Raw genomic sequence first — 27,339 nt, 5'->3', positions numbered from 1 at the left:
AATCCGAATTGTGTACATTTTCAAATTATGATTTTCCTCCCATAGTAAACACATAATCAAATGCAATATCAAAAATGATGCAATTTTTTTTTTTTTTAGTGCAAGCTTTGGTGTTTGAGTTTGGAATTCAAGGTTACATTTTTTTCTACTAAGAATAAGAGAACACCTTATGTCATGTTGGCCTCTCACTTAGCAGCCAGATTTTCAGACCCAAATGAAACTGTTGTAAATGGCTGTGGTTTCAACTTTATATTCGATTGAGTGATTGACACGGGTTATTCAGGAATCTTTTCAGCGCATCCTTCACATCCTTGTTCCTGAGGCTGTAAATGAGGGGGTTCAGCATGGGTATCACGAGGGTGTAGAAGACCGAGGCCATCTTATCAGTATCTAAGGAGTGGTTGGTCCTAGGCTGCAGGTACATGAAGAGCAGCGTGCCGTAGAACACAGTGACAGCCGTCATGTGGGAAGCGCAGGTGGAAAAGGCTTTGCGCCGCCCCTCTGCGGACCGGATCCTCAAAATAGCCAGGACGATGTTGAAGTAGGACACTAGGACAATAATCATAGAGAAGAACAGATTGGTCCCGGAAAAGGTAAACACGGCGGTTTCGGGAATGTAGGTGTCCGAGCAGGCCAAGGCTAGCAGAGGGACGTTGTCGCAGTAGAAGTGATTGATGACGTTGTTGGAGCAGTAGGACACAGAGAACACGCAGGAGGACACGGTGAGCGCTGTGGTCAGGCTGTAGAGGTAGGTGAGGAAGACCAGGAGGAAGCAGACCTGCGGGGACACCACCGCCAGGTAGAGCAGGGGGTTGCAGATGGCCACGTAGCGGTCATAGGCCATGGCAGCCAGCATGAAGATCTCAGCCACGATGAACACCAAGAACCCGCCCAGCTGAGCGGCACACCCGTAGTAAGATATGGTTTTCCTCGTCACCAGGAAGTTCACCAGCATCTGGGGGGCGATGACCGTGGAGTTGCCGAGATTGATGATAGCCAGGTGGCGGAGGAAGAAGTACATGGGCGTCTGGAGCTGGGCGTCCACGCTGGTGAGGGTGATGATGCCCATGTTGCCTGCCACGGTCAGCCCATAGATGACCAGGAACACGAAGAAAAGAGGAATCTGGAGCTCTGGAAGGTCCGAGACGCCCATGAGAATGAATTCCGTCACTCTGGTGACATTCCCGGGAGCCATTTATTTTGCCGCTTCCATCTTTTTGAAGGGAAGAACGAAAAAGACGTTCAGAAAACATTCCAGTTGCTTTGATGGGAGATGCCAGATTGTTCAATGTTTTATTTAGACAAGCTGATTTGCGGGCCAGAGAGATGGTACACCACCTTGGGGTGTTTGCCTTGCACTCTGCTGACCTGGGTTCAAGCTCCAGCACAGTCAGGAGTGATTCCCTAATAAACACTTCTGAGTACGGCTCTGACAGTGAAATAATAAAATAAAATAAACTGATTTAACTTGTTCACAATCACTTAAAATTTCAGGGGTCATTTTTTTTTTTTTGCCAATTTTTACAACATCCAGCAACATGAACTCCCCAGAGACAAATTGCAGTTTCTTATAGAGCTAGTCACCAATCTGTTCATTGTTGGATATTGAGGAGGATAAATGCATACGAGAAGATATGCATAAAACACATTATATATATACTGCACTGTAGCACTGTCATCACTGTATTTTCATCGATTTGCTCGAGCAGGCACCAGAAATGTCTCCATTTGAGACTTGTTGTTACTGTTTTTGGCATATTGAATATGCCACAGGTAGCTTGTCAGGCTCTGCCATGCGGGCAGGATACTCTTGGTAGCTTGCCAACTCTCCGATATGGATGGAGGAATCGAACCCGGGACAGCCGCATGCAAGGCAAATGCCGTACCCGCTGTGCTATTGCTCCAGTCCATTATATGTACTAAAGTCATATTTTTATATTAGTCATAATGAAATGAGATATTGCATGAGTAAAAGCACAAGTATGCATTAAACTATACGCAGACACACATGTTTCTGCATGTATGTGTGCATTTTTCTAAAGATGAAAGAGCTAATGAGAGTGGCCTCTTCATTTTGGCAGGGGGCAGGGAGCCCCCCAGGTGTGATCAGGAAATAGGAAACCACTCACTGATCACTTTGCCACTGCTTTTAACATTAAACTAATTTATTTTTTTATTCAGTCACCTCCTTTCCAGCCCGACCTTACCAGCATCTTTGAGAGTCTCAGTATTTCACAGGAAACCTTCAGCACAGTACCATAGCTCTCATTCCATTCATCTGACAAGCCTTCAATGAATACCTTCAATTCTTATCATTCAGAAATGTTGAATTTTCATAACCACATTCTCTTTCTTCTCATCAGTAAGCTAGTCCTGCCCTACCATCTGTTCATCTTGATTTGACAAAGTTTGATTATTTTCTCTTATCTGACTAGAAGAATAATGAGAGGAGAATGAGAATGTTATTAACCATGGCAAATTTTCTGTGCCTGGAGCTTTGCAAAGCATTTTTATATAATGACCACACCACTACCAGAGTGTCCAAAGAGATGAAATATTAGTAGTTATAATCATTTCTGAATTGGTTAAGACAACTGAGCCTCAATGATATTATATTATATTAATGATTATAAGATATTTACCAATGGTACAATTTTATGCTGTTTTGTGTCTTTTCCATTTGGTTTTATTAATTGGTTGTTCATTAATTACTAAGTTATCTGCATTGAAGATGTTTTCATAGTACATATTGTGTAAATTATTTAGTATTGTAAATTATGCTAGCACAGAGCCTGTAATAATGCATGCAAAATAATTGGTGGTCATATTTGTTATTTTAGTGTATTTGACTAATATTTAATATGATACCATTAGCTCATTTTACCTAACTGAAGGATTTTAAAGTTAAAATGGAAATAGTAGGCAAAGTATAATTTTATATTATATGAAAATTTGGAAGTTATATCTAGTTTATAAGCAAGTAAAATTTATTATTCTGAAAATTATGGTATTTGTTTTAATGATACTGTATTGCATACATCAAATATATTCCTGAGAAGGTCACAGATATCTGTTTTTCTTGTCTCTTGCAATAGTTTTAAAGAAATTGTGTAGATCAACTTATGAAACACAGTATGGTAAAACTCACTTTGACTCAAACATTTTCTGTTTATTCATTGAGGGAATATTACATGTTTCACCAACTTTATTAAAATACAACAAAAAGTCCATAATTTAACAAGAGCAAAAAACAGCAATTATTTGCTGAATGGTTAATTTGTAAAATGAACTTTTGAAAAGAAAATTAATTGCATATATTCTCTATTACTAGGTTCCTCTTCTGCTGTGATAGAACTAATAGTAAATCTAGAATTGCTTTTTATTTTATGTATACATAACTAAAAGTTTCTGTCAGGCATAACAAATTTTTCTGCCATTTCTTCACAATATTGTTTAATTTCTTATTCATATCTAACAGGAGCCATTTTAATTACTTACAAATATTTAGAAATATTTTCTCAAGTTTTCTTTGAAAATCAATATCTTAAGCGGCTATAAAAATACTACTCTCTTAGTAAAAATAAATAAATATGCCTAATTTTAATTGTAAAATTTAGATGTAAAATACTAAAAATAATTTCTAATTCATTTATGACATAATTTCAAGAACTGTTCTAATCAATCCCTTAATTTACTTGTATGTGAAGTATATTAGAGACAGACACTGAAGATTTCGTGTCTCCACAGTTTTCAGAAGCATGGACACTGGTTGTTGACATCAGAAATCTCTCCTCCTTAGGATTTAGCCCCCCATTGTAGTGTAAATAATGAGAAGGACAGAAACTTATTTCTATTGATGGTAAATAATTTAGTAGATAGTTCTTGGGGAGAACACATATGTCATTAACACTTAACAAGCTTTCGATCTGATATGTTTTTTTTGGATTTTACTCATTCCGTCAAATCATAGAAAGCAAAATATTCCTCTCTGTATTTTAGTACTTCACGATGACTTTTCTTTTCTCTGACAAACACTCAAGCAGTCAATTTTATCAGGGGGGATGCCGGGCACTATTGTTCAAGTCATATTGCCCTTACATCCATGAATCAGTGGAGTGATGGGAATCACTTTAAAACAGAGAATAAAGCAGAAATAATTTTGGTCCTGAATTGATAGAGCTTCTAAGATAGTGGGTTCTCACATCAAGGATTGGCAATTAGAATTTGGCTTAACCCACCTGTGCACAGAGGGCTGCTGAGATTCACTCCCAAGCTTGCTGCAAGAAGCACAAAGCTTCATGTTAAAGGCTTTTAAGCTGTCTGAAATCCCTGAAGATCTTCACGCAGATAGATGTTTGTTTATGACCTCCATCCCTGAACATGAATGCCATAATTCCCAGGTAAAGGTCTGGTACCCCTCTGGGAAAGAAAGACCAATTGCATGCTCATTAGTCAATTCTCCATGCAAGATTTTACCCAGAGTGAAAAATGTGTAGATGAAAATGAGACTCTCTAAGTGATCCAGTTGGATAACAATACCAAGCAACAATATTACTCTTTGTTATCTGAAAAATGTGTCTGCCTTAGAATAGGGAAAACCCATCAGAGAACATGTGACTATTCCCCAAAGTTTAATTTTAATATGAATGTTCAGAGTAGAACTGAGTGTAAAGCCTCCATTCTTATCCTTCTGAAGAAAATACCATAATACATTTTGCATAACAATCAGACTGGCAACAGAATGATGGCTACCACTGGGGGAAAAAGTGGAGGAGACAGGAATGAAAGGCATTAATTGGCTGGTGGTGACTTTTGGTGAAGGGCAAACCTATTAGATATCAGACATTTTTTCTAACAATTATGATTAATATGCCATGAATTCTAATAAGCAAAGTACATAGAATGTAAGAAGAAACAGATGATGGAAATCCCAAAACAAAAAAGTAAATGTTAAAAGTAGAAAACACTACTAAAGTGAAAAAACTTTTGATAAGTTTGCTAGTGGACTGTGAGAACAAATATTCTCTGAATTGGGGATCTGTCAGCAGAAACACTGAAACATAAGAATGCAAAATTACACGGATGATTTTAAAATAATAGTCTCTATAAGGATACAGAAAAGGGAAAAAATTGAATGATTATAACAGAGTTATCTGAAATTAATGTCAGATGCCAAGCCCCAGGTAAGGTGAGGGAAACTCAGAGAGTATCAAAAATAATAAATCAAGAAACAAACAAGAAGAGAGGAGAGAACTCACAGTACTGGAATAAAGACCTTGCATGTATGAAACTCTGGGTTAGAGCCCCAGTCCTGAGCTCTAACCCCCTACCTGAAGGGTGAAGCTATTATATATCAGAGAGGAATACCAAAAAAATTTAAAAAATCAAAACCAAATTATTTTTTGCTGTATTTTTAATTATTTTTAAACTGTATAAACTAAAATATAGCACTGTTGTACTGTTGTTTATTGATTTGCTCGATTGGGCACCAGTAACGTCTCCATTGTGAGACTTGTTACTATTTTTGGTATAGCAAATACACCATGGGTAGCTTGGCAGGCTCTGCTATGCAGGTGGGATACTCTCGGGTAGGTTACCGGGCTCTCCAAGAGGATGGAGGAATCAAACCTGGGTTGGCCAAGTGCAAAGCAAACACCCTATCCACTGTGCTATCACTCCAGTCCAAAATAAAATATAAAGAAAATAAATATGAAAAATGTTGGAGGAAAAAAGTCACACCTACAGAGGTAAAAGGTAGCAACGATATCCAGTATTTCAGAAAACATGCAAGCTGGGACTGAAGTGATAGTATAGTGGGTAGGGCACTTGTAAGCAGCCAACCAGGTTCCATCTACAGCATCCTGTAAGTTTCTAGAGAAAAAAGGCTTGATGGGCCCATGGGGGACTCAAACATTTGGTGGCCAAGAGCCACCTCCTCAGGCCCATCCATGGCTATGGCAGATGACGGGTGAAGGATCATGGGAACGTAGAAACAGGAAGCCAGCTGATTGGTAGTTGATTTACTTCTCTCTTCTCCCCAGCATAGTCCGATCTCCCCCCTCACGGCACAGTCGTGGTCTTCGTTTTGGTAGTGGTACTGGTCATCAGAGTTTCATCATCATAGTCTCCTCGTAGACCTCACAGCCCTCTCCTTCATTATCTCTTCTTCCTAATCTCATTGTAGTCTCATAACCCTCTATTTCCAGTCATCATCATCATCACCTGGTTCTTCTTCTAGTCCCAAAATCTTCAAAGTCCCAGTTCTTCTGGTCTTCAACTTCTTCTTTCGATTTTCTCATCCCCAACATTGTAGTCTTCAGCGTCTAGTCTTCAGCATCTTCAGCATCTCCTCTTTAACACATAGCTCCTCTCTTACCCCTTCCAGCATCCCTGGATCACTGTCATTCTGTTGTTCATCAATTTGCTCAAACAGGCGCCAGTAACGTCTCCATTCATTCCAGCCCTGAGATGTTAACAGCCTCCCCTTACTTGTCTTTCTCAATGATTGGAAGTTCTTTCAGGGTCAAGAGAATGAGACCTTTTTATTGCTGCTGTATTTGGCATATTGAATATGTTACGGGGAGCTTGCCAAGCTCTTCCAAACTAGCCAGGCTCTTCCCCTTACAGCATAGTTATATAGAAATCATGAAGGGTGGGGATACAAAGATGGGGTTGAACTTTGTCCTAACAACAGAGAGAGGTAAAGCCACATCTTCAGGAGATTAACTCAAGGACAAAATCTCACTTGGGGGTTCAGCACTCCAGATTACTAGGAGATCCACTCAAGATTGAGTTCCCATCCAGATGTATTGCTTTCTACTTTTCTCTGCTAGTAATCCATTTGAACAGTCATAGTAATTTCTTCTTTAATATTTCTAGCAATGTCACTTTGTATGAACACAGTAAGAGATATATTAAGCTTAAAATTTGGCTCTTCCTGGGGACATCTAGCTATATATTCTAGACCACAGCACTTAGGCCAGGTTAGACTTTCCTAACCCCACAGGGTCCTTATTCAGTTACTTTTTTGGGGGGTTATGATCGAGTTTGTCCATGACCGTGCTCCTAACTTATAGCTAAGTATTATGGCTCTTGGCCTGGCCCATTTCAATGCCAGAGTAGTTCACAACTTGCCATGGGTCCATCCAGTCCCTTGTCAAAATCCTGCTCTTGGAGTGCTAGGAACTAAGGACAACTGAGGCTTAAGCCAAGTAAATATGGATACCTAAGGACTAAATATTATTTTGGAGTCAATTAACCCCCATGTTATGAAGCATTGCATCAATTGTGTTCCTGTGTCTATACAAAATGAACATTGCTAAATAATACAAAGGAAAGAGAAAAGCGATACAGGATTATTAGTGCCTGATGGAATTGGGTGTGCCAGGGTTGCACTGTTGTGGGAGTGGCTCAATAAACCTTGAGTTCCCTGTGGGAGCAGCAAGACAACCCAATGTTATCCAACAGCTTCCCCTATGGTCCTCGAGTCCACCAGGAGCTTGTCCCTGAGCAGAGAGCCAGGAGGTGTGACCCCAAAGCAAGCAAACAAACAAAAAGCAAAAACACAAAACCAGAGCCATGCAAGCAAGACGGAACAGTAAAATAATATATGAACAATAAATATACGCATATTTATATTTATGTAATATATGGGGCTGGAGCGATAGCACAGCAGTTGGGCGTTCACCTTTCACGCGGCCGACCCGTGTTCGATTCCTCTGCCACTCTTGTAGAGCCTGGCAAGCTACCGAGAGTATGGATCCCGCACGGCAGAGCCTGGCAAGTCACCTGTGCGTATTGGATATGCCAAAAAACAGTAACAATATGTCTCTCAATGAGAGACGTTACTGGTCCCCTCTCGAGCAAATCGATGAGCAATGGGATGACAGTGACAGTGACAGTGATGTAATATATATGTGGGCTGGAGTAATAGCACAGCGAGTAGGGCATTTGCCTTGCATGCAGTCGACCTGGATTTGATTCCTCTGTCCCTCTCAGAGAGCCCAGCACGCTACCGAGAGTATCCCACCTGCACAGCAGAGCTGGGTAAAGCTACCCATGGTAGCCAAAAACGGTAACAACAAATCTCACAATGTAGACATTACTGGTGCCTGCTCGAGCAAATCGATGAACAAGCGGATGATAGTGCTACAGAGCAATATATATGTATACATCTTGTCGACACATGAATAAATATTGAAGCAGGCATATTTAGGGGACCTCTGATAATAAATTATTGGGACATAATAACACCAAGGATTTGTGAATTTGAAGAAATTTCTCTGTTACTAATGCTAAAGCAGCTAAAAGAAAGAGCACTCAGGTATTGCCAGCCCAAGTTGTCTATGACCAGGCTGCCGGGCTCACATTGCGCATGTGCAGTTTGCCTCTCCCCTCTTGAGGTGTGTACCTCAGCTCTCTCCACGCTGGAGAAACCCAGGGTCTCTCTTGAGCACATAACTTAACTTACCTCTCCAGGTACGCTCTTCTGGTTGATATCACTCCTTTGAAAGAACAGGTCTATTCTAAAGCAGTGTTAATTTATGCAATATACAGGTTTTTGTTGTTGTTGTTGTTTTTTTTTTTTTTTTGCTTTTTGGGTCTCACCCGGCGATGCACAGGGGTTACTCCTGGCTTTGCACTCAGGAGTTACTCCTGGCGGTGCTCAGGGGACCATATGGGATGCTGCGGATTGAACCCGGGTCGGCCGCATGCAAGGCAAACGCCCTACCTGCTGTGCTATCGCTCCAGCCCCACAATATATAGTTTTTGATATGGATTCTATAAAACATAATTGGATAACCATTATTAAGGCATAGAACATTTGGCATTCATTTCAGGCAACCTGAATGTGTTCTCATTCTTAAAATTTTCTTTGCCTACAAAATAAGATAAGCGTAGTCAAGTAGCAGTGTCATCCTGTTCATTGATTTGCTCGAGCAGGCACCAGTAACATCTCCATTGTGGGACTTGTTACTGTTTTTGGTATATAGACTACGCCACAGGGAGCTTGCTAAGCTCCGCTCTGCAGGCGGGATACTCTTGGCAGCTTGCAGAACTCTCTGAGAGGGACGGCCGCATGCAAGGCAGATGCCCTACCCGCTGTACTATCCAGCCCCATCTTAAATATGTAGAATTTAATTTAATTCTCCCCACTGCACTTAAGACATTTAAAAATCATTTGTCTGCTTGAATGTATTGTCAGTATTATTCTTAATTTGTATTGAAAGACATTCTGTTCTGTTGACGTACCACAGTGAGTTTATTCTATGGATGACGGACTAGATGAGTTTTTCCCACTATAGGTGAGAGCATGATTCAAGAGGTCCTGTAACTATCCAGATAGCTGGTGCAGCTGAGGTCGAGTGGGAGTAGGACCTTTCTGTTCACTTATCACTTGTATCACTTGTCATCCCGTTGACCTTCGATTTACTCAAGTGAGCTCTAGTAACATCTCCATTTTTCCCTGTCATGTGCTAGTGCAGCCCAGTGATATCTGCTCGCTCCAGGAACAGGAAGAGCCTCAAATCTTTCATTCAGGGTTTTGATGAAGTCTGACCATCTCACTGGTGGGCTGCCACGTGGTCTTTTGACATCCCATGGAATCCAGTCGGTAATAGCTCTAGTCCACCGGTCATCTCTGAATCACATTACATGTCCGGCCCATCTGATTTCCGATGCCTTGGCAAACAAGACAGCGTCCCTGATTCTTGACCTTCGATGGAGGTCGGAACTCCAAATTCCTTCTCTCACTTGAGTGAAACGTGATACTCCTAGCCTTCAAGAGCATCAAAGAAGTGGTTAAGAGGACGAAGAAGCTCCAGCTCCGAGCACATCTTTTCGCCTCCACCATTCTTCCTGCACATATGCCTCAGAGACCTGAGCCCTACAAAAACAGGATGAGAACGCTATTCAGGTAACCCAAAGAGAAATCGAAAGAGCCATGCTGTTCACTTAAATGACATCAATTTTGAGGGTGAGGGAAATGGGTTCTGAATGATATATTTTATTTTTTCTGAAAGGGTTAGACCAAATGAGCTTGACAAGCTCTGATTTACATCGTCTACAGTGGAATTCAGATCTTTACGTTCATTGTTGATTTTTGTCTCTTTTTGGTGAAAAGCAGGAAATGATCACTCAGGCAGATGATAAGTCTAAGGATCACTTTATAAGAAAATGTAAAGTAGCTATGCCATTTGTATTGACACCAACAATGCATGAGGGTGCAAGTTGTTCTCCCTCCTATGTTCACACTCTCTTGTCAATGATTTTATTTTTTTAAAAATTGGGGGATGGGAAATTGGACACATCCAGCTATGCTCAGTGTTTACTCTTCATTCTGTGCTCAGAGTTCATCCCTGGAAGCATGCAGTGGACCACATGTAGTGCCAGGGATGAAACCAGTCTGCCATGTGCAAGGCAAGTGTGGTCTTACCCACTGTACTATCAATCTGGCCTCTGTACTCTTAATTATTACTATATTATTTATACTTGATACTTTCTGATACATGTGAGATCAGTAAACTTACCTGGCGCTTGGTGGGAAGGGTCCTTAGTAGGTTCTTAGAAGGTAGAGATAAGAAACAATCTGGTGATGGATATGGTGCTAGAATGATGCACGCATAAAACGATCCTTGACAACTGTAAATCACAGTAACTCAATTAAAAGTGTGAGGTGATTGTTATTTCCTCTGCACATGATTTTAACTATATTTCATGAGGTTTTATTTTTTTCCACGTATGCTATATGGTGAAATATCTGTATAGATTCATGGCATTTTGAACCATTTTAAAATTTTGTTTGGAGTTCTTATAATTCAAGAAACATTATTATTTTTTATAACTGCTTATCAAAAAATGTTTATAGGGGTTTATTTGTTCATTTCTTCAGCTGTGTGTTTTGTATAGAAACTTTCAAGTATGATAAAGTAAAACCTAGGATTTCTGTAATTTTAAATTTACCCTGAAATTGTAATGAAATTATGTTTTACATTGCAAATATCTTACATGTTCCCTAGAATATTTTTAGTATTAGGATTTTCAAGTTTTAATATTTATTTTAAGATTTTTCTCTGTGTGCTGATCAATGTTTTAGTCAATGCTTATTTTTGTGGGATATATTTTGCAGACCAGATGTCAATTCAAAATATAGTTTGTCCTCGATAATTTTTCCCTTTAATTATATTAAAAATCTATTGGTAAGCCAGAGATATTGCTGATGGGACAGAAGTGCATATCTGACAGGCACATTACCCAAACTTTGATACCTAGTTATTTTAAACAGCCTATGCTCCATACAATGCCATTTATATCTTTCATCATTGCCTGGTTTGAGCAGAGCAGTATTATTGCCCTATTAGCTCCTCATACCTGGACAAGTATAACTGGAAGTGGTCTTCAGACCCCTTTGAACCTCTAGGGAGGGGTGGGGGTGGTGGGAGGGATTCTGGAACCATTGGTGGTAGAAAATGGGCACTGGTGGAGGCATGTGAACTGGGTCATTGTGTGACTGAAACGCAAGCACGAAAGTTGGTAAGCCTATAACTGTACCTAATGGTGATACACTAATAATAATAATAAAAAGAACCTCTAGGGAGTCTCTCACCCTCAAAATTAACAATGTATTTGTGTACTTCTGATAGTTCCATACTGTTTGACTTATTCATCATTTTGCCAATACTTTGCTCTTTTATCATTTTTTTCACTCTTTTTGGTTTTTGTTTTCTGGTCATACCTGGTAGTGCTCAGTGATGGATCCTGGCTCTCTGATCAGGGATCACTCCAGGTGGGGATCATGGAGATCACATGGGATGTCGGTAATCAAATCTGTGTTGTACAAGTACAAAGCAAGCTTTCTTCATGCTGTATTATTTCTCAAGCCCCTGATTACTTTAAGTGTAAGTCCTAAAATTTGATCTTTAAACTCTTCCTAATTATTTTTTTTCCAAAGGTACTCTCCCAAATAATTTCTTATTTTTTGACTTTTATATACATTGTAGACTCATAGTTTACTTCCAACAAGAACAGTTGTTCAAATCTGTGTGGGGCAACTGTATGTTAACTATTGGAGCTAAACTAATTAATTGATTAATATCAATCTATACATATATCAATTTAGGATTGCATTTAATTAGCATATTTATTTTTCATAGTTGAGCTTCATGCTTGCATCATCATTTGATTTCTTTTTCTGTCACATTTAAATGATATAACTAATCCATATGTGCTAGTTTAAAAAAACTTTAAGGGGAACAGAGCCCAGACATCCAAAATTTTCCCACTAATTTATTATGTACATAGTCAGGTTTTTATTTATGGGTTGGAAAGAGATCTATAAGAGAAGACAAGGTCCATGATGATGAAATTGTCTGACCACTGTCTCTGCCCTATATCTAACTTTACCAAAAAAAAATCATGTAGAATATCAATGATTTCTATATGCCTCCCCATGTCTCATGTCAATAATTCCTATTCCTTTAAATTTTGGACTACACCCAAGTGTGCTCAGGACTTACTCCTGGTTCTGCACTTATGGGTCACTCCTGGTGAGCTTTGGGGGTCTATATCGGGTGCTGGAGATGAAACCCGGATCTCATGCAAGGCAAGCACCCTACCAGCTGTACTATCTCTCTAGATCAGCAATAATTCCTATACTGATACAGATCTTTTATCTCCAACATTAAGATGCCAGTGAGTAAATTTATTTATACAAATTAAGCTATCTTAAAACTGTGAAAAATATAGTAAATTTTTGAGGGGGCTACACCTAGTGATGGTCATGGGTTACTCCTGACTCTTCACTCAAGAATCACTTCATACCATGCTCTGGAATTATGTGGGATCCCAAAAATCGAACCCAGGTCAACTCTGTGCAAGGTGAGCACCTTACTCATTGTACTTTCTCACAGGCCCTCTAAAAATGTAGCACTGTAGTGCTGTAGTACTGTCATCCCGTTGTTCATCGATTTGCTCTGGCGGGCACCAGTAACGTTTCCATTGTGAGACTTCCTGTTACTGTTTTTGGCATATTGAATATGCCACAGGTAGCTTGTCAGGCTCTGCTGTGCAGGTGGGATTCTCTCGGTAGCTTGCCAGGCTCTCTGAGAGGGAGGCAAACGCCCTACCCACTCTGCTACAGCTCCAGCCCTAAACATGTAGTAATTTTAATTAAATGACTTTAAATTCTGCTGCAAATTCTATTTTTATATTACATTTTGTTATGTCCAGGATTGTATAATATCCAAAGACTTAGAAAGGTCATATTCCCAGAAAAAGAAAACTGGAATTCTTAGAATTTTAGTCACGAACTTAATGGTATTAATGCTAATGCCAGAAATAAGTCTAGAGTCATTATTTTCTTTTTCCACCAAGGGATCATTTTATGCCCAGAGGCCAAAGCGCATTTACACAGTCATTTTCATCATACAATTCATTATCCAGAGCCATTAGCTTCTTTAATATAAAAAGAACTTAAATTTATATTTTTAAGTCCAAGAAAAGAATTTGTGTGTGGTCCTCCTGGGGAATCACTGTGAACTTTAAGAAGTACTCAAAAAGATGGTATGAGTCCACATCCATAATATTCATAGCATACCTCACTTGAGCGAGTTTATTTCAACAGGTAAGAGGAAATGCTTTTTGTGACTTATTAAAAGTTTTAGAAACAACCTTTTTATTTTCAAACTAGTTTGTATGCCTTTACTTTAAGAAAAAGGATTTGTCTTAATAAAAAAATATATTAAAATTTAAATCACATAATACTGAAATTATGTTTCAGAGAAGATAAAAGACATACCTACATATTTTACCATTAAAGCTATCAATGAAAAGTTTTCAATTTATTTGATAAAATATAATTGTCAGGGTATAAAATGGTTTAGTGAAAAAAAACCCAATAAAATTTGGGGATAGAATATCATGGATTCAGTATTTTTATTATGAAGGAACACAAACATAATTTAATTTGATTTAAGTAGTAAGCAAAATATTTCTGAAGCAACTTTGTTAATTTTTTTAAATCATAGTCTACTTACTTTCTTTAAAATGAATCAATTTTTAACGTATGAACAATGTTAAATTTTATGATTTTTAAGAGATAAGAGCTCTAGTACTATGACATATCAAGATGGAGTTGCTGTACGTAGATAGAGGGTTGAGTAGAAATTAGATAAATCTCTATTGAATATTTATAAGTAACATGTGTAAGTGTGCTTCCGTTTTTTCTCTCTATAGACAGATCTTGAATCGTGGTTTTTAGTTAATATATAAATTGAATTAGACAATACATTTAAAATTCACATTCCCTTACAGCCCCACAATACTCTATGGTAGCTTCAATTATAGCTTCCTTATTATTCTATCCAGTTTTTAAAACACTGTTCCCATGGATGTATGAATCTTTGTATATTTAACCCTGAAAGAGGAGTGATTTCTGAAGTCTTCAAGATCGATCAGGCTTTGTTAAAAATTCAATATTTTGAGAGTCTGAAGAGAGAGGGAGAAAAAAGACAGAAAGAAATATAAAGTAGAAATGTAGGACAAAAATATATAATTTTTAAATAGAAATAGAGTTTTCCAAATCCTTAACAATTACTCATGTTTATTTGTACTATAAAATGACATCTTTAGAAACTTTTGTTACTGTAAAAATTCAAAGAAAGGTGTACTTTGTTGCATTGCTCTTTCTTTATGTGTCTTGGTTAGCAATGCATAACTTTTCAGGAATTAAAGAAAAGTTAGAAATTGACCATATTATTTCAATTTCTAGTATAGGTTGCTTTTACTTCATTGTTTATAATTGTAATGTCTGGTGTGCTTTGGGCTGGAGTGATTGCACAGTGGGCAGGACATTTGCCTTGCACACAGCTGACCCGGGTTCGATTCCTCCCAGCAAGCTACTGAGAATATTCTGCCTGCACGGCAGAGCCTGGCAAGCTACCCGTGGCGTATTCGATATGGCAAAAACAGCAACAAGTCTCACAACGGAGATCTTACTGGTGCCCGCTCGAGCAAATCGATGAGTAACAGGATGATAGTGACAGTGTTCTTTACTCTGGAAACTTATAAGACTCAAATGAACATATTTAAGTTTAATGAAACTTTGTTTCCTCATTAGAAAGTTCTGATATATTTATGTAAATATTTCTGTGAAAATAGAAATATAGATTTCCTCTCTTCTAAACAATAGTGTAAAGATTGTTAATTTTTTCTACTTTTCAAAATTTGAAAACCTTCCTATATTTCAACCCATGAGCATTAACCCTTTTTTAAAGTCTCCAGTTTAGTTGCAACAGGATTTTGGAAAGCAGTTTTTAAAATTATTTTAAAAATTTTATTTTCACTAAGATCTGAGTCAATCCGTTGTCATCTTTCTAAATATGAATGATGAAGCATTTTATTCTACCTTAATAATTGGGGTTCCAATTTAAATTAAATTATCTCTTTAAGCTTTTTAAATCATTCACTCTATAACTGTTCCACTGAATGAGAAACTGAATGAGACCACATATGGGAAGGGAAATAGTCACAGAAATCAAACACTGATTGGTGTCAAAAATATGTTTATCTTTTAAGGTAATATCCTAAACATAACCTCATTATTAGCAGATCACATGCATTTCACAGTTTTATGAATTCCAGAAGCAATGATAGTGTACTGATAATGTAATCATTTGTTTGTTTTTGTTTTGGGGAAACATCTGTTTACTCCAGCTCTGGGATCGGGAGTCACTTCTGGCAGTGCTCAGAGACCAAATCCAGGTCAACTTTGTGCAGGGCACACACCCTATATACTATACTGTCTCTCTGACCCATATAAAATTTACTATTAACAGAAATGCATCACATAGAAAAGGATTCTAGGGAGAATAATAGCTAGAAAGAGAAATGCTGCCAAAAGTTATTCAAGTTAAAAAGACAAGAGTACAAAACTAACAAAACTGCAATGCCAAAATGAATAGCTTAATATGATCTATTCTGAGAAACACAGATGGAAAAGAAAGAAAAGAAAGAGAGGGAAAAGAAAAGAGGTCATCCATAATACTGTCGAGTGTTGAGTTCTGTTGCACAGAATCTAGAAAAAAAAATCTCACAGCTGCACTGTTTTTTTTTGTTTTATTTTCAAACAGGTGTACTTATCACTTAGGATAATGTCTGCTGTTTTGTCAACCTCTGTCCTAAAACAGAAACTACTGAAACTGGATGACTGCCAGAAAAAGGAGCATTTGATAGTTTTGTTAGCAATGTGTGAATGACATATACAATAATCTTTAAAGCTTCTCATAACTGCATGAAAAGCTGAAATGTAAAATTGATTTTCCACATTCTAGACATATGCATCATTTTATAATCAAACTATTCTATAGGTTTTTTCCAATGTAATTCAATTCAATCTCATTTGATATCATTCGCTAACACATCAAATTGTTTTAACAATTTGTGAATAATAAAGACATTTCATAGATGTTCTGTAAAATCTATAGCTAGTACTCAGATAAGTCATTCCTACTGTAATATTTACTTGAACTGTTACTAAAGTAATTATTTCGTGAATTTCAGATGACATAATATTTCAACAACTAAAAGTAACAAATATTTAATTAGAAAAGAAATCAACTATAATTACAGAATTTCATTAATATGATAAATTCAATCACCAACTGAACAAGATCAATACTTTTTTTCTTAGATAGTAAAATGCAACAACTAGAGTCCAATATGCTCATTACTACATTTTTCAGTGCTACAAAAGAAATCTTGTAGATAAAATTGCGGAGACTAATTGCAAAAACATTTCCTCTGGAACATATACACAAAACCTAACATGTCAGGGATGGCATCAGATTTAAATTTACACAGAGTTCAGCCGAATAATGGGACTGAAGTCACTGTGTTTGTATTAATGGGCTTCACAGATAATTTTGCGATTCAAGTCTTGCTATTTTTACTGTTTCTCGCAATCTATCTCTTTACTCTGGTAGGAAATTTGGGTCTGGTTGTGTTGGTCATCGGGGATTCCCGACTCCACAACCCCATGTACTATTTTCTGAGTGTTTTGTCCTTTTTGGATGCCTGCTATTCCTCAGTTGTCACCCCCAAAATGTTAGTCAACTTCCTGTCAGAGGACAAATCCATTTCCTATTATGGCTGTGCAGCACAGATGCTTCTCTTTGTCACTTTTGGGTCTACAGAGAGCTTTCTCCTGGCTGCAATGGCTTATGATCGCTATGTGGCCATCTACAACCCTCTCACGTACTCAGTGAGCATGTCACCCAGAGTCTATGTGTCACTCATTGTTGGTTCCTATATCGGTGGCATCTCGCACTCTTGTATACATACATTTGCTACATTTAGCCTGTCCTTCTGCGCATCCAATAAAATTAGGCATGTCTTCTGTGATATTCCCCCGCTTCTTGCTATTTCTTGTTCTGATACTCGCACCAACCAGATTCTGCTCTTCTATTTCGTGGGTTCCATCGAGGCAGTCACCATCCTGATTGTTCTGATCTCCTACGGTTTCATCCTGTTAGCGATTCTGAGGATGCGTTCTGCTGAAGGAAGACGAAAAGTCTTTTCGACTTGTGGCTCTCACCTCACTGGAGTGTCAATTTATCATGGGACAATTCTCTTCATGTATGTGCGACCTAGAAGTTCTAGCTATGCTTTAGGTCATGATATGATAGTGTCAATATTTTATACTATTGTGATCCCCATGCTGAATCCCATCATCTACAGTTTAAGGAACAAAGATGTAAAGGAAGCCATGAGAAAATTGTTGAGAGGAATTGGTTTATAAGTGAAGCACGTTTTTTTAGCACTGAAGAAAACTGCTAAGAATGCTGTGTGTCATTCTGCATTTGCGTGTCCATCTTGCTGCATGTCAATTCTATGCTCAATAAACAGAAAATAATCTTTGTTTCAGTGAATCATTCCTCTGAATCCTAGAATATTTCCCAAGAAAGGGTTGATCATACTTTGAATTTAACATTTTACAAATAAAGATAACTTGTTCCTCTTTATGCTGTTCATGGTGTTCAAACTTACCCACAATAAATTTCCAACTTCCAAGTTACAATTATGTAATTTAATTGGCATTTCAAATAGTATTATTTTATTTTTAGTCACTTTAAATATAAATTTTGTCATGAGGCAGAGCTGGAGAAATGATAGGAGAAAATATTGGACGTGTAACAAAAGTTAACACTGGTGGCGATGAACATAGTATTTTTTGTGCAAATGTGTGATTCTTTGGTAGCAACTTGTAGGCAAGAACTATACCAAATATCATTTGAAATAGATGCTTATATTTGTGATAATATCAAAATTATTAATTTAATTCATGTACTTTTAACAGTTTTTTCTTAAACATTTGCAAATATGATTCTAATTTTCAAGGGTTACTGCTACAGCTGAGATAAGGTGGCTCACAAAACATTAAAGTTTAAATAAAATATTAAAATGTAAAGATGAGTTGTTATATTTTTTTGATTCAACAGAAATTAATTTTTTCACATATTCAATGTGACTTGTCACTTTGAAACTTGATTTTATGATTTTTTAAAGACATCAATGATAATTGTGTAACTTTATGGAAATTTTTTAACATGTCTTATTTTTCACACATCAAAATGTAATGAATTGGAACATTTCAGAGTATTAAACTAGACTGTAACTTCTGAATAGCAATAAAATTCTCTGGGTTTTTTTTGCTGTTTATTTATTTATTATTTATTTAATTTGGGGGGGCACATCTGACGATACTCAGAGTTACTACTGGTTCTGCACTACCTGAGTGCTCAGAGGACCATATCATCATATGGCAGAGATCAAGAGCCAGGTCAGCCTTGTGTAAGGCAAATGCCTTACCCAATACACTATTTCTCTGGGCCTGTCATTTATTTTTCTTCTTTTAATTTTATTATTAAAAAGAATAGCACCAAGGACATGAAAAGATATTAAAATTATTAAAAATTTCTTTTAGGGGCCAGAGCGATAGCACAGCGGGTAGGGCGTTTGCCTTGCACGCAACCGACCCGGGATCAATCCCTGGCATCCCATATGGTCCCCCAAGCACTGCCAGGAGTAATTCCTGAGTGCAAAGCCAGGAGTAACCCCTGAGCATCGCTGGGTGTGACCCAAAAAGCAAAATAATAATAATAATAATAATAATAATAATAATAATAATAATAATAATTTCTATTAAAAAAATAGCACAGTGGGTAGGGTGTTTGCCTTATGCACAGTCAACCTGGATTTGATTCCTCCGTCCCTTTGGAGAGCCCGGTAAGCTAGCAAGAGTATCTCTCCTGCACAACAGAGCCTGGCAAGCTACCAAGCTACCTGGCAAGCGTATTCAATATGCCAAAAACAGTAACAACAAGTCTCACAATGAAGACATTACTGGTGCCTGCTCGAGCAAATTGATGAGCAACAGGATAATAGTGATACAGTGATAATTTTTATTATTAGTAGTATTAGTTTTATTGAATCGCCATGAGATACACAGTAACAAGGCTGTTCCTGACCAAGTTTCAGTGATACAATGATACAGCGCTCCAACTTTAATCAGTTCAAGGTGTCCATTTCCTACCACCAATGTAAATGACCCAAATTTCCTTCAGTGCCACCACCCCATCACCGTCTGTCTTTATTGCAGGCACTTTTCTTTTTTTCTCTCAATATTGGCCATTTGCTTTAATGCAAGAATTTTAGAACTTAGTAGAACCTTAGAATCTGTATCTTGATGAAAAAAAATAAGTGCTCAAGGAGGCAATGAATTTTTATGTATGTATTCTTGGTCAGATGGATTTAGGTTGGTGTATAAATACCACTGCACAGCAGAAACTGGTAAGCTCCCCGTGGAGTATTTTATATGCTAAAGACAGTAACAATAACAGTTCTCTTTTCTCTTACCTTGGAAGGGACTCCAATCTTTGGGAATGACAAGTAAGGAGAGGCTACTAAAATCTCAGGGCTGGGACAAATGGGGTCGTTACTGGCACCCGCTCAACTCAATCAATGAACAATGGGATGACAGTGATTGTAGGATAACATAGCCTCAGGTAGTTTAGGTTTATTGGGTTACTCCCTTCACAGTGCTCCCATTCCTCTGTGTTTATTTGTAGCTTCTTTCTTAGTGTTCTGCTGACTTGTAAATGTTGCTTTTCTCTTCTCCTTGAGTCCTTTGCATAGTTTATTCAGAGCAATGTCCTTTTTATATGAACACAGGAAGACTTAGCAAATGTTATGCTTTTGTAACTTGGGAGTCATTTGACTCTGCATGTTATTTTCCTACTGGGCATCTGTTCTCCTGACCTAAGCCTCAGCTGCCCTTACTGAAGAGGGACGAGACAGACCCAGGGCAAGAGGTGAGTTGTGTGCTACCCTGGCATCGAGATGGGCCTGGCCAAAGTGCCTAATGCTTAACTACAAGTTAAGAGCTTGATCATGGACAAATGTCATGATCCAAACAGTGATAACTAGATTTGGACCCTGCTAGGGTGAGAAATGATTAATCTGGCCTGAGTGCTGTAGTTGAGTCTGGCAAGATGTTGCCAGGAGAGCTGCCTTGCAAGCCTCAATGTATCTCTTGCTATGTCCATACAAAAATAGCTAGTATTAAGATGTTAATAAGTGTTTGGACTAAGGAAAGGAAAAAAAGAGTCAGGAAGGGCTTTGGAATGCCCTGCCCTCAGGAAGGGCTTTCTTATGTTGATTTTGCTACCTGACTGGGTGTGGCCTAGAGGGCAAGGTGGGAGAGACAAGTAGGAGGAGAGACTAGAGAAACAGAGATGCTGCAGTAGATAGAGAGAGAGGACGGATGGATCTGGGAGTGCAGGAGATGAGAAAGATGGAAAATTGAATAAATGGTAACTAATCAGCAACCAGCTTGGTCCTTGTTCTTCCCTTGCCTATCCTTGGCCAACGGCCATCCAGATCCAGCCCATACACAGCGGCTCCAGAGCACTCAATGTGGGCGGTGAGACAGAGCTGCCCAGAGAGCCCGCGAGTGCACACACCCCTTCGCATGCTTTAGTTTTTTACAAGTGATAAAGTGATAAATACCACTCTGCTAAAATCTGGCACAATTACATTTTTACTACACACAAAGCATTTTAGTTTCATAAGCAAAGATACAAAAATACAGTTTTAGTGAGAAACATTCATAGAATTATTAGATTCCTGGATGTATATATATGACCCCTAAAATTGCTTTTTTCACTGAATGTCTTTCAACAATGTCTTATCATTCGTCATCATAAGAAAATATCAATACATTTGAGCAATAGAGCACATTTCTTTTCATGTGACACTACTAAATAAGTACAGAAAATTGTAGTATATAAGCTTATTCTTTCCATTCAATGCTTAACTACATTCATTATTTCATTCTATTCATATGTTTCTGGGAAAACATACTAGATGATTATATCATGAAGAAAATTAGAATAACCTGGGGAATAACATAAATATTGTTACTCAGTAATAGGCTATAAGAATAAGTATGTGAAAAATTAGGATACTGAATATAGTATATAACTACAGACAATTAATTTCAATTATATTGAGGACAGTGAAAAAATCTTTACTTTTAATAAGTACTTTTAAGGTTGGAGAGATAGCCAAGTGTGTAAGGTGTTTGCCTTTCATGCAGCTGATATGGTTGTGACCCCTGTCCCCCATATAGTCCTCCAAAGTGCCACTAAGAGTAAATCCTGAGTGCAGAGCCAGTAGCAAGCTCTGAGCAGTTTTGGGTGTGGCCAAAATTAAAAAATATATATATATACATATATATATGTAGCATTAATGATGATGAAAAATTTAAATTAATTATATAAATATTTATATAATCCATATTTTTTACCAAATGCATCACTGTATCACTGTCATCCCATTGTTCGTTGATTTACTAAAGTGAGCACCAGTAACGTCTTTATTCCTCCCATCCCTGAGATTTTAGCAGCCTCTTCTTACTCGTCTTTCCCAATGATTGGAGGCTTTTTCAGGGTCAGGGGAATGAGACCTATTGTTACTGTTTTTGGCACATCGAATACGCCACAGGTAGCTTGCCAGGTTCTGCCCACGTGGGCAGGATACTCTCGGTAACTCGCAGGATGCATATTATTACATAATGTATAATATATGAATATATACTACCCCTAACATGTATGAATCTATATACTGTTAAAATAAATCATTATAAAACTGATATATCAGGTATATAACCTAACTTTTTTCTTTTTGCATTCTGAAGTGTCTTTTGTTTTGCTTTGGCTTGGCGGTCACACCAGGCTCTGCTCAGGGCTTATTCCTGGCTCTGTGCTTAGGGATCATGCAGGGTCAGCCACATACAAGACAGGTGCTTTGTCTCCCATAGTGTCCCTCCTTCCATTCTGAGGTCACCTTTTAAAGGGAGAAAAATAAATTAATATGAGTATATGATCATGTGTAAAATATGCTAAGCACATAGTATGGTCGATATGTTACAATTTTACTTCTTAAAAAATTGTCATGTGACAAGCAGAAGTAGGGCTGTCAATCCCCTTCTCAAGTGATTTATCAGACTTGTTCTGTGATTAAAATATTAAAATTCTTCTAAATAATTATAAATGATTCTATAAGTACCTCAGTTTCTCTATAGTGAAGACCTCTGGCCATCATGCTCAGGAGAGTTTGACAATAGCTCATGGCTATGAAAGATTGAAAAATGTTGAATGGATGGACGAATGTTAGATCTACTAAACCAGCACCATAATAAGAGGCACAACTGAAAAAGGTTGCTTAGTAGACTGAAAACACACTGAAATAGTGAAAATTGAATTTCTGCAAGTGTTGACTCATCTGCTGAGTCACTGTCACTGTCATTGATTTGCTCAAGCGGGCACCAGTAACATCTCCCTTGTGAGACTTGTTGTTACTGTTTTTGGCACATCAAATATGCCACGGGTAGCCTACTAGGCTCTGCTGTGCGGGAGAGATACTCTCAGTAGCTTGCCGGGCTCTCTGAGAGGAAAGAAGGAACCAAAGCCGGGTCAGCTGCATGAAAGGCAAATGCCTTACCGCTGTGCTATTGCTCCAGCCCAATAAACAAATTTGGGGGGAGATCTAATACAGGGTGGGGGATGCTTGCCTTGCATTCAGCTGATTCAGGTGTGATCCGAACCATTCCATAATATCTCCTGCACCCCCACCAAAAGTAAATTCTGAGTGCAGAGCCAGTAGCAGCCTTTGTGCATTTCTGAGTTTGGCCAAAACATTTTAAAATTTTAATGATTGGCATATGTAACATTAATGAATGGTGAAAGGTATAAATTAAATATATAAAACATTTGTGTAATTTACATCTTTACCAAATGCATATTGTTATATATAATGTATGATATATAAATGTTTACTCCCCAAGAGAGTACAAATCTATGTATTGTTAAAATAGACAATATGAAATAGAGATTTCAAGGATATAACCTAATCTTTTAAATTTTTATATTCTAAAGTCACTCTTTGCTTTGTTTTGGTTTGGGGGCCGCACCAGGCTATGCTAAGGGCCTACTCCTGGCTCAGGGATTACTTCTGGATCAGACACATACAAGAAAAGTGCTTTGCCTACTGTACTATCTCTCTGGCATCCTTGCACTGTCTGCTGCACTGTCGCTTTGTTGTTCATCGATTTGCTCGAGCGGGCACCAGTAACGTCTCCATTGTGAGACTTGTTACAGTTTTTGGCATATCGAATATGCTATAGGTAGCTTGCCAGACTCTGCTGTGTGGGCAGAATACTCTCAGTAGCTTGCAGGTCTCTCCAAGAGGGATGGTGGAATCGAATCCGGGTTGGCCGCGTGCAAGGCAAATGCCCTTCCTGCTGTGCTATTGGTCCTTTAAGGGAGAACAATTCATTAGTATTGTTTTATATTTATATATTTATATAGTATTATATTTTACACGATCATGTGTAAAATATACTAAATATGTATACAGCAATAGCATAGCTGGTAGGGCGTTTGCCTTGAATGCTGTCGACTGGATTTAATTCCTCTGCCTGTCTCGGAGAGCCCGGCAAGCTACCAAGAGTATCTCACCCGCTCACCAGAGCCTGGCAAGCTATCTCTGGTGTATTTGATATGCCAAAAATAGTAACAACAAGTCTCACAATGGAGACTTACTGGTGCCGGCACGAGCAAATCGATGAGTAATGGGATGACAGTGACAGTGACAGTGATGTATGCAGATAATCTGTTACAGATTTTATTTCTCTTTAAAATTGTGTCATATGACAAGTAGAATTACAGTTGTGTATTTAATAATCTGTTTTTTTCTGTTATTGCAATATTAAAGTGCTCTAAATAATTATGTGAAGGAAATATAAAATTTCCTACAAGTACCTTAGTTTCCTTATAGTGAGGATTCTGATCCTCATACTTAGGAGAGTTTGTAAAAAGTTCATGGATGTGAAACATTTAGAAGAATAATTATAGACCAATATTAGATCTACTAAACTAACAACATTTTAAGAGGTGCAACTGAGAAAGTGCTTAGTAGGCTGAAGAAATTATACAATTATTATGGGAACTGAATTTCTGTAAGTAATCTCAACATCTGCTGAGTAAGAAAATGAAAGCATCCGTTTAATTTATATCCAGCTTTCTTGTAAATTCTCCTGGACGAAACAATATTTTGTCAAGTGAAAACTAAACACTGTCAGTTCTAAACCATTCAATGTTTGCATAATACATTCATGAATTGCTGGTATGCAATAATAACATTTCAACACATGCTAAAGAAATTAAATCTCTGTAGAGAAAGGTCAGTTCTCTTTATTTGGAGAATTATCTGAATGTTCATTCAAGGAAGTGATTACCTAATATGCTCCAACGTCAAATAGTTATATATTTTCATAATGTTTCCCATCAGCCTATACATATCCATGTGCATGCTAATAATATCAGAATAATTCTTGTTTCTATATCATAACAATGTCTTCTACTACATTTAAACCTGTATGCACAAAAATAAGCAAAGCAAACTTTGGAAATTTTCTACTGAAGATTATTTCAGGCAAATTAAAATGGACCTTGGGTACAATTAAATTTCAAATCTCAAGAGGTCAAGGAAGCTAATTGGCTAACTACTTTATGTAGAAGTTTGAGTGCTTTAGGATGATATAAAAGAGCTCTTAACACACTAGATTTCAAAATAATATTGGAATAATTTATTTTTAAATCATAATATCAGAATGTAATTTATATAACCCTGATATGTCACTAAAATTCTCAATATATTTATCATTAACATCATTATGTTACAGAAATTCTTTTTATAAAAAACATTGCTGTTTGCTCAATAACAACAGCCTTTACACATAAGTAGCAAAGATAACTTCAGTATTAAGTTATTTTATGGGCTTACTCTTAGAGGTATGTCAAATAGAATCAGATGCCTAGAATTAATGGTAAATTCAATAAATATTGTACCATGATTTTTCTCTTTGTCAAGTTATAAAAATGTACGTACGTAGCAGAAAATACAAGATGAAAGAAAAAGAGCAATTCTTTGGATCATGTATTGCAGGTAAGCCTAATGTTGTGTTCTTCCTTTTGTTTTTCAATTGCTTTCATATCTTCATGTGCTTCTCAAAAAAACTATTTTATATTTCTTCCACATCTAATCAGCATTGAGAAAAATACTTTTAATACATATAAGACAAGTACCTTCATTGAGCAAATACCTATTAACCAAATGGACAAGTAGGAAAAGGTGAAACTAAATACTTATGTACATTAATTACTAAGGTTGTGATAACTATCTGAAAGAAACTTGTATCAGTCTCAAGCTTCAGTTATATATCATTTATTAGACCCAAATGAGTTAGTCAAGTAAGGTTTTCAATTTTTAGTGAGATGGACAATCATAGTACCACCTCATCATACATTAATTCCTAGTTTCAAATGTGAAACATCCCACTAATTTTACTGACATTAGTTACTTCTTTTTATGAGATATGGATTCAGGATCTGGTTGGCTGCATGGTGATACTTGTGGACACCTCTGGCTCTGTTATTTGGCCTCACTCTTGGTAGTACTCAGGTAGTACTCAGTGCTGTGCTAGGTGATTTGTTTTTTTACCTTTTTATCATTGACGGCTGGAGCGTTGGTACAACGGGTAGGACGTTTGCCTTGCACGCGGCCGACCCGGGTTCGATTCCTCCCCCCCTCTCTGAGAGCCCGGCAAACAACCGAGAGTATCTCGCCCGATATGGCAGAGGCTGGCAAGCTACCTGTGGCGTATTTGATATGCCAAAAACAGTGACAAGAAGTCTCACAACCCCGTTGCGAGATGTTTCTGGTGCCCGCAGGAGCAAATCGATGAACAACGGGACAACTGTGCTGTGCTATCATTGACATAAAGTTATCATTTGGTAATTTTTTTGCTATCACTGAATGTCATATATAACCATGTGCTGCATTATAGAAAGGCACAATAATAGTATTTTTCTAAACTTAGTTTTTAAATATTCTTTTTTTTTTTTTTTTTTTGCTTTTTGGGTCACACCCAGCAATGCTCAGGGGTTACTCCTGGCTCTGCACTCAGGAATTACTCCTGGCGGTGCTTGGGGGACCATATGGGATGCCGGGGATCGAACCCAGGTCGGCCGCGTGCAAGGCAAACGCCCTACCCGCTGTGCTATCGCTCCGGCCCCAAAATAAGTATAAATATTCTTATCATAGCATGCAGTCACGATGCCTCTATTTTTATCCATTTTATGCAAATACAATATCTATTTTATAATACAGTACATAAATATATCCAGTTTCCACGATTTCACATATATTGCATTTGTCTGAGGAACTGTTAGGGATGACATTAATGTCTTATTAAACATTTTTAAGTTCCTATAAAACCTCTTGAAAAGTTGCCAAGATTTTTATAATGATTAAGTTAGAACTTATATTCAAAATGATATTTTGTTAGTGTAAGATATAGTTAATGACATTTTGGAACTAAAGATAGACTGGTGTAGAGTTCGTCATAAATCATCCAAGGGATGCTTTAAAAAATTGTTCCAAAGACATGTTGGCAAAGCGCCATAATCCCCCAAATTCAGGAACATCAACTTTTAACTAGTGATTCCAGTGATTCTCATCTAAATTCTCAGTTTCATGGGGGTGAAAAATAAAATTTATGGACAATTTCAAATACCTTCAAATAATTAAATATATTTTAATGTTATTCTTTAATAATACATGGGGCAGCTGAGGTTAAAAAAAAAGAATCATATATATGACTACTTCCTAACAATGTTTTATGTTAATCAGCAGCTGAATCAAAGACTTGAGCTGACAGAA

General features: G+C 37.6%; 2 protein-coding genes across 2 annotated transcripts; one reads left to right on the top strand and one right to left on the bottom strand.

The window, feature by feature from the left end:
* Positions 1-247: 247 nt before the first annotated feature.
* Positions 248-1,195, bottom strand: LOC101552333 (olfactory receptor 8J2). Its single transcript, XM_004621740.2, has one exon. It carries the CDS (start codon positions 1,193-1,195, stop codon positions 248-250), a length of 948 nt encoding a protein of 315 aa, XP_004621797.2.
* Positions 1,196-16,822: 15,627 nt separating this feature from the next.
* LOC101556138 (olfactory receptor 1094-like) lies at positions 16,823-17,794 on the top strand. Its single transcript, XM_012935941.2, has one exon. It carries the CDS (start codon positions 16,823-16,825, stop codon positions 17,792-17,794), a length of 972 nt encoding a protein of 323 aa, XP_012791395.2.
* The last annotated feature ends 9,545 nt before the right edge of the window (positions 17,795-27,339 follow it).

Source organism: Sorex araneus, chromosome 6, assembly GCF_027595985.1.
Source record: "Sorex araneus isolate mSorAra2 chromosome 6, mSorAra2.pri, whole genome shotgun sequence".
Taxonomy (NCBI): domain Eukaryota; kingdom Metazoa; phylum Chordata; class Mammalia; order Eulipotyphla; family Soricidae; genus Sorex; species Sorex araneus.
Note: the sequence above shows the minus strand (reverse complement) of the source record. Positions and strands in the feature narration are given on the sequence as shown.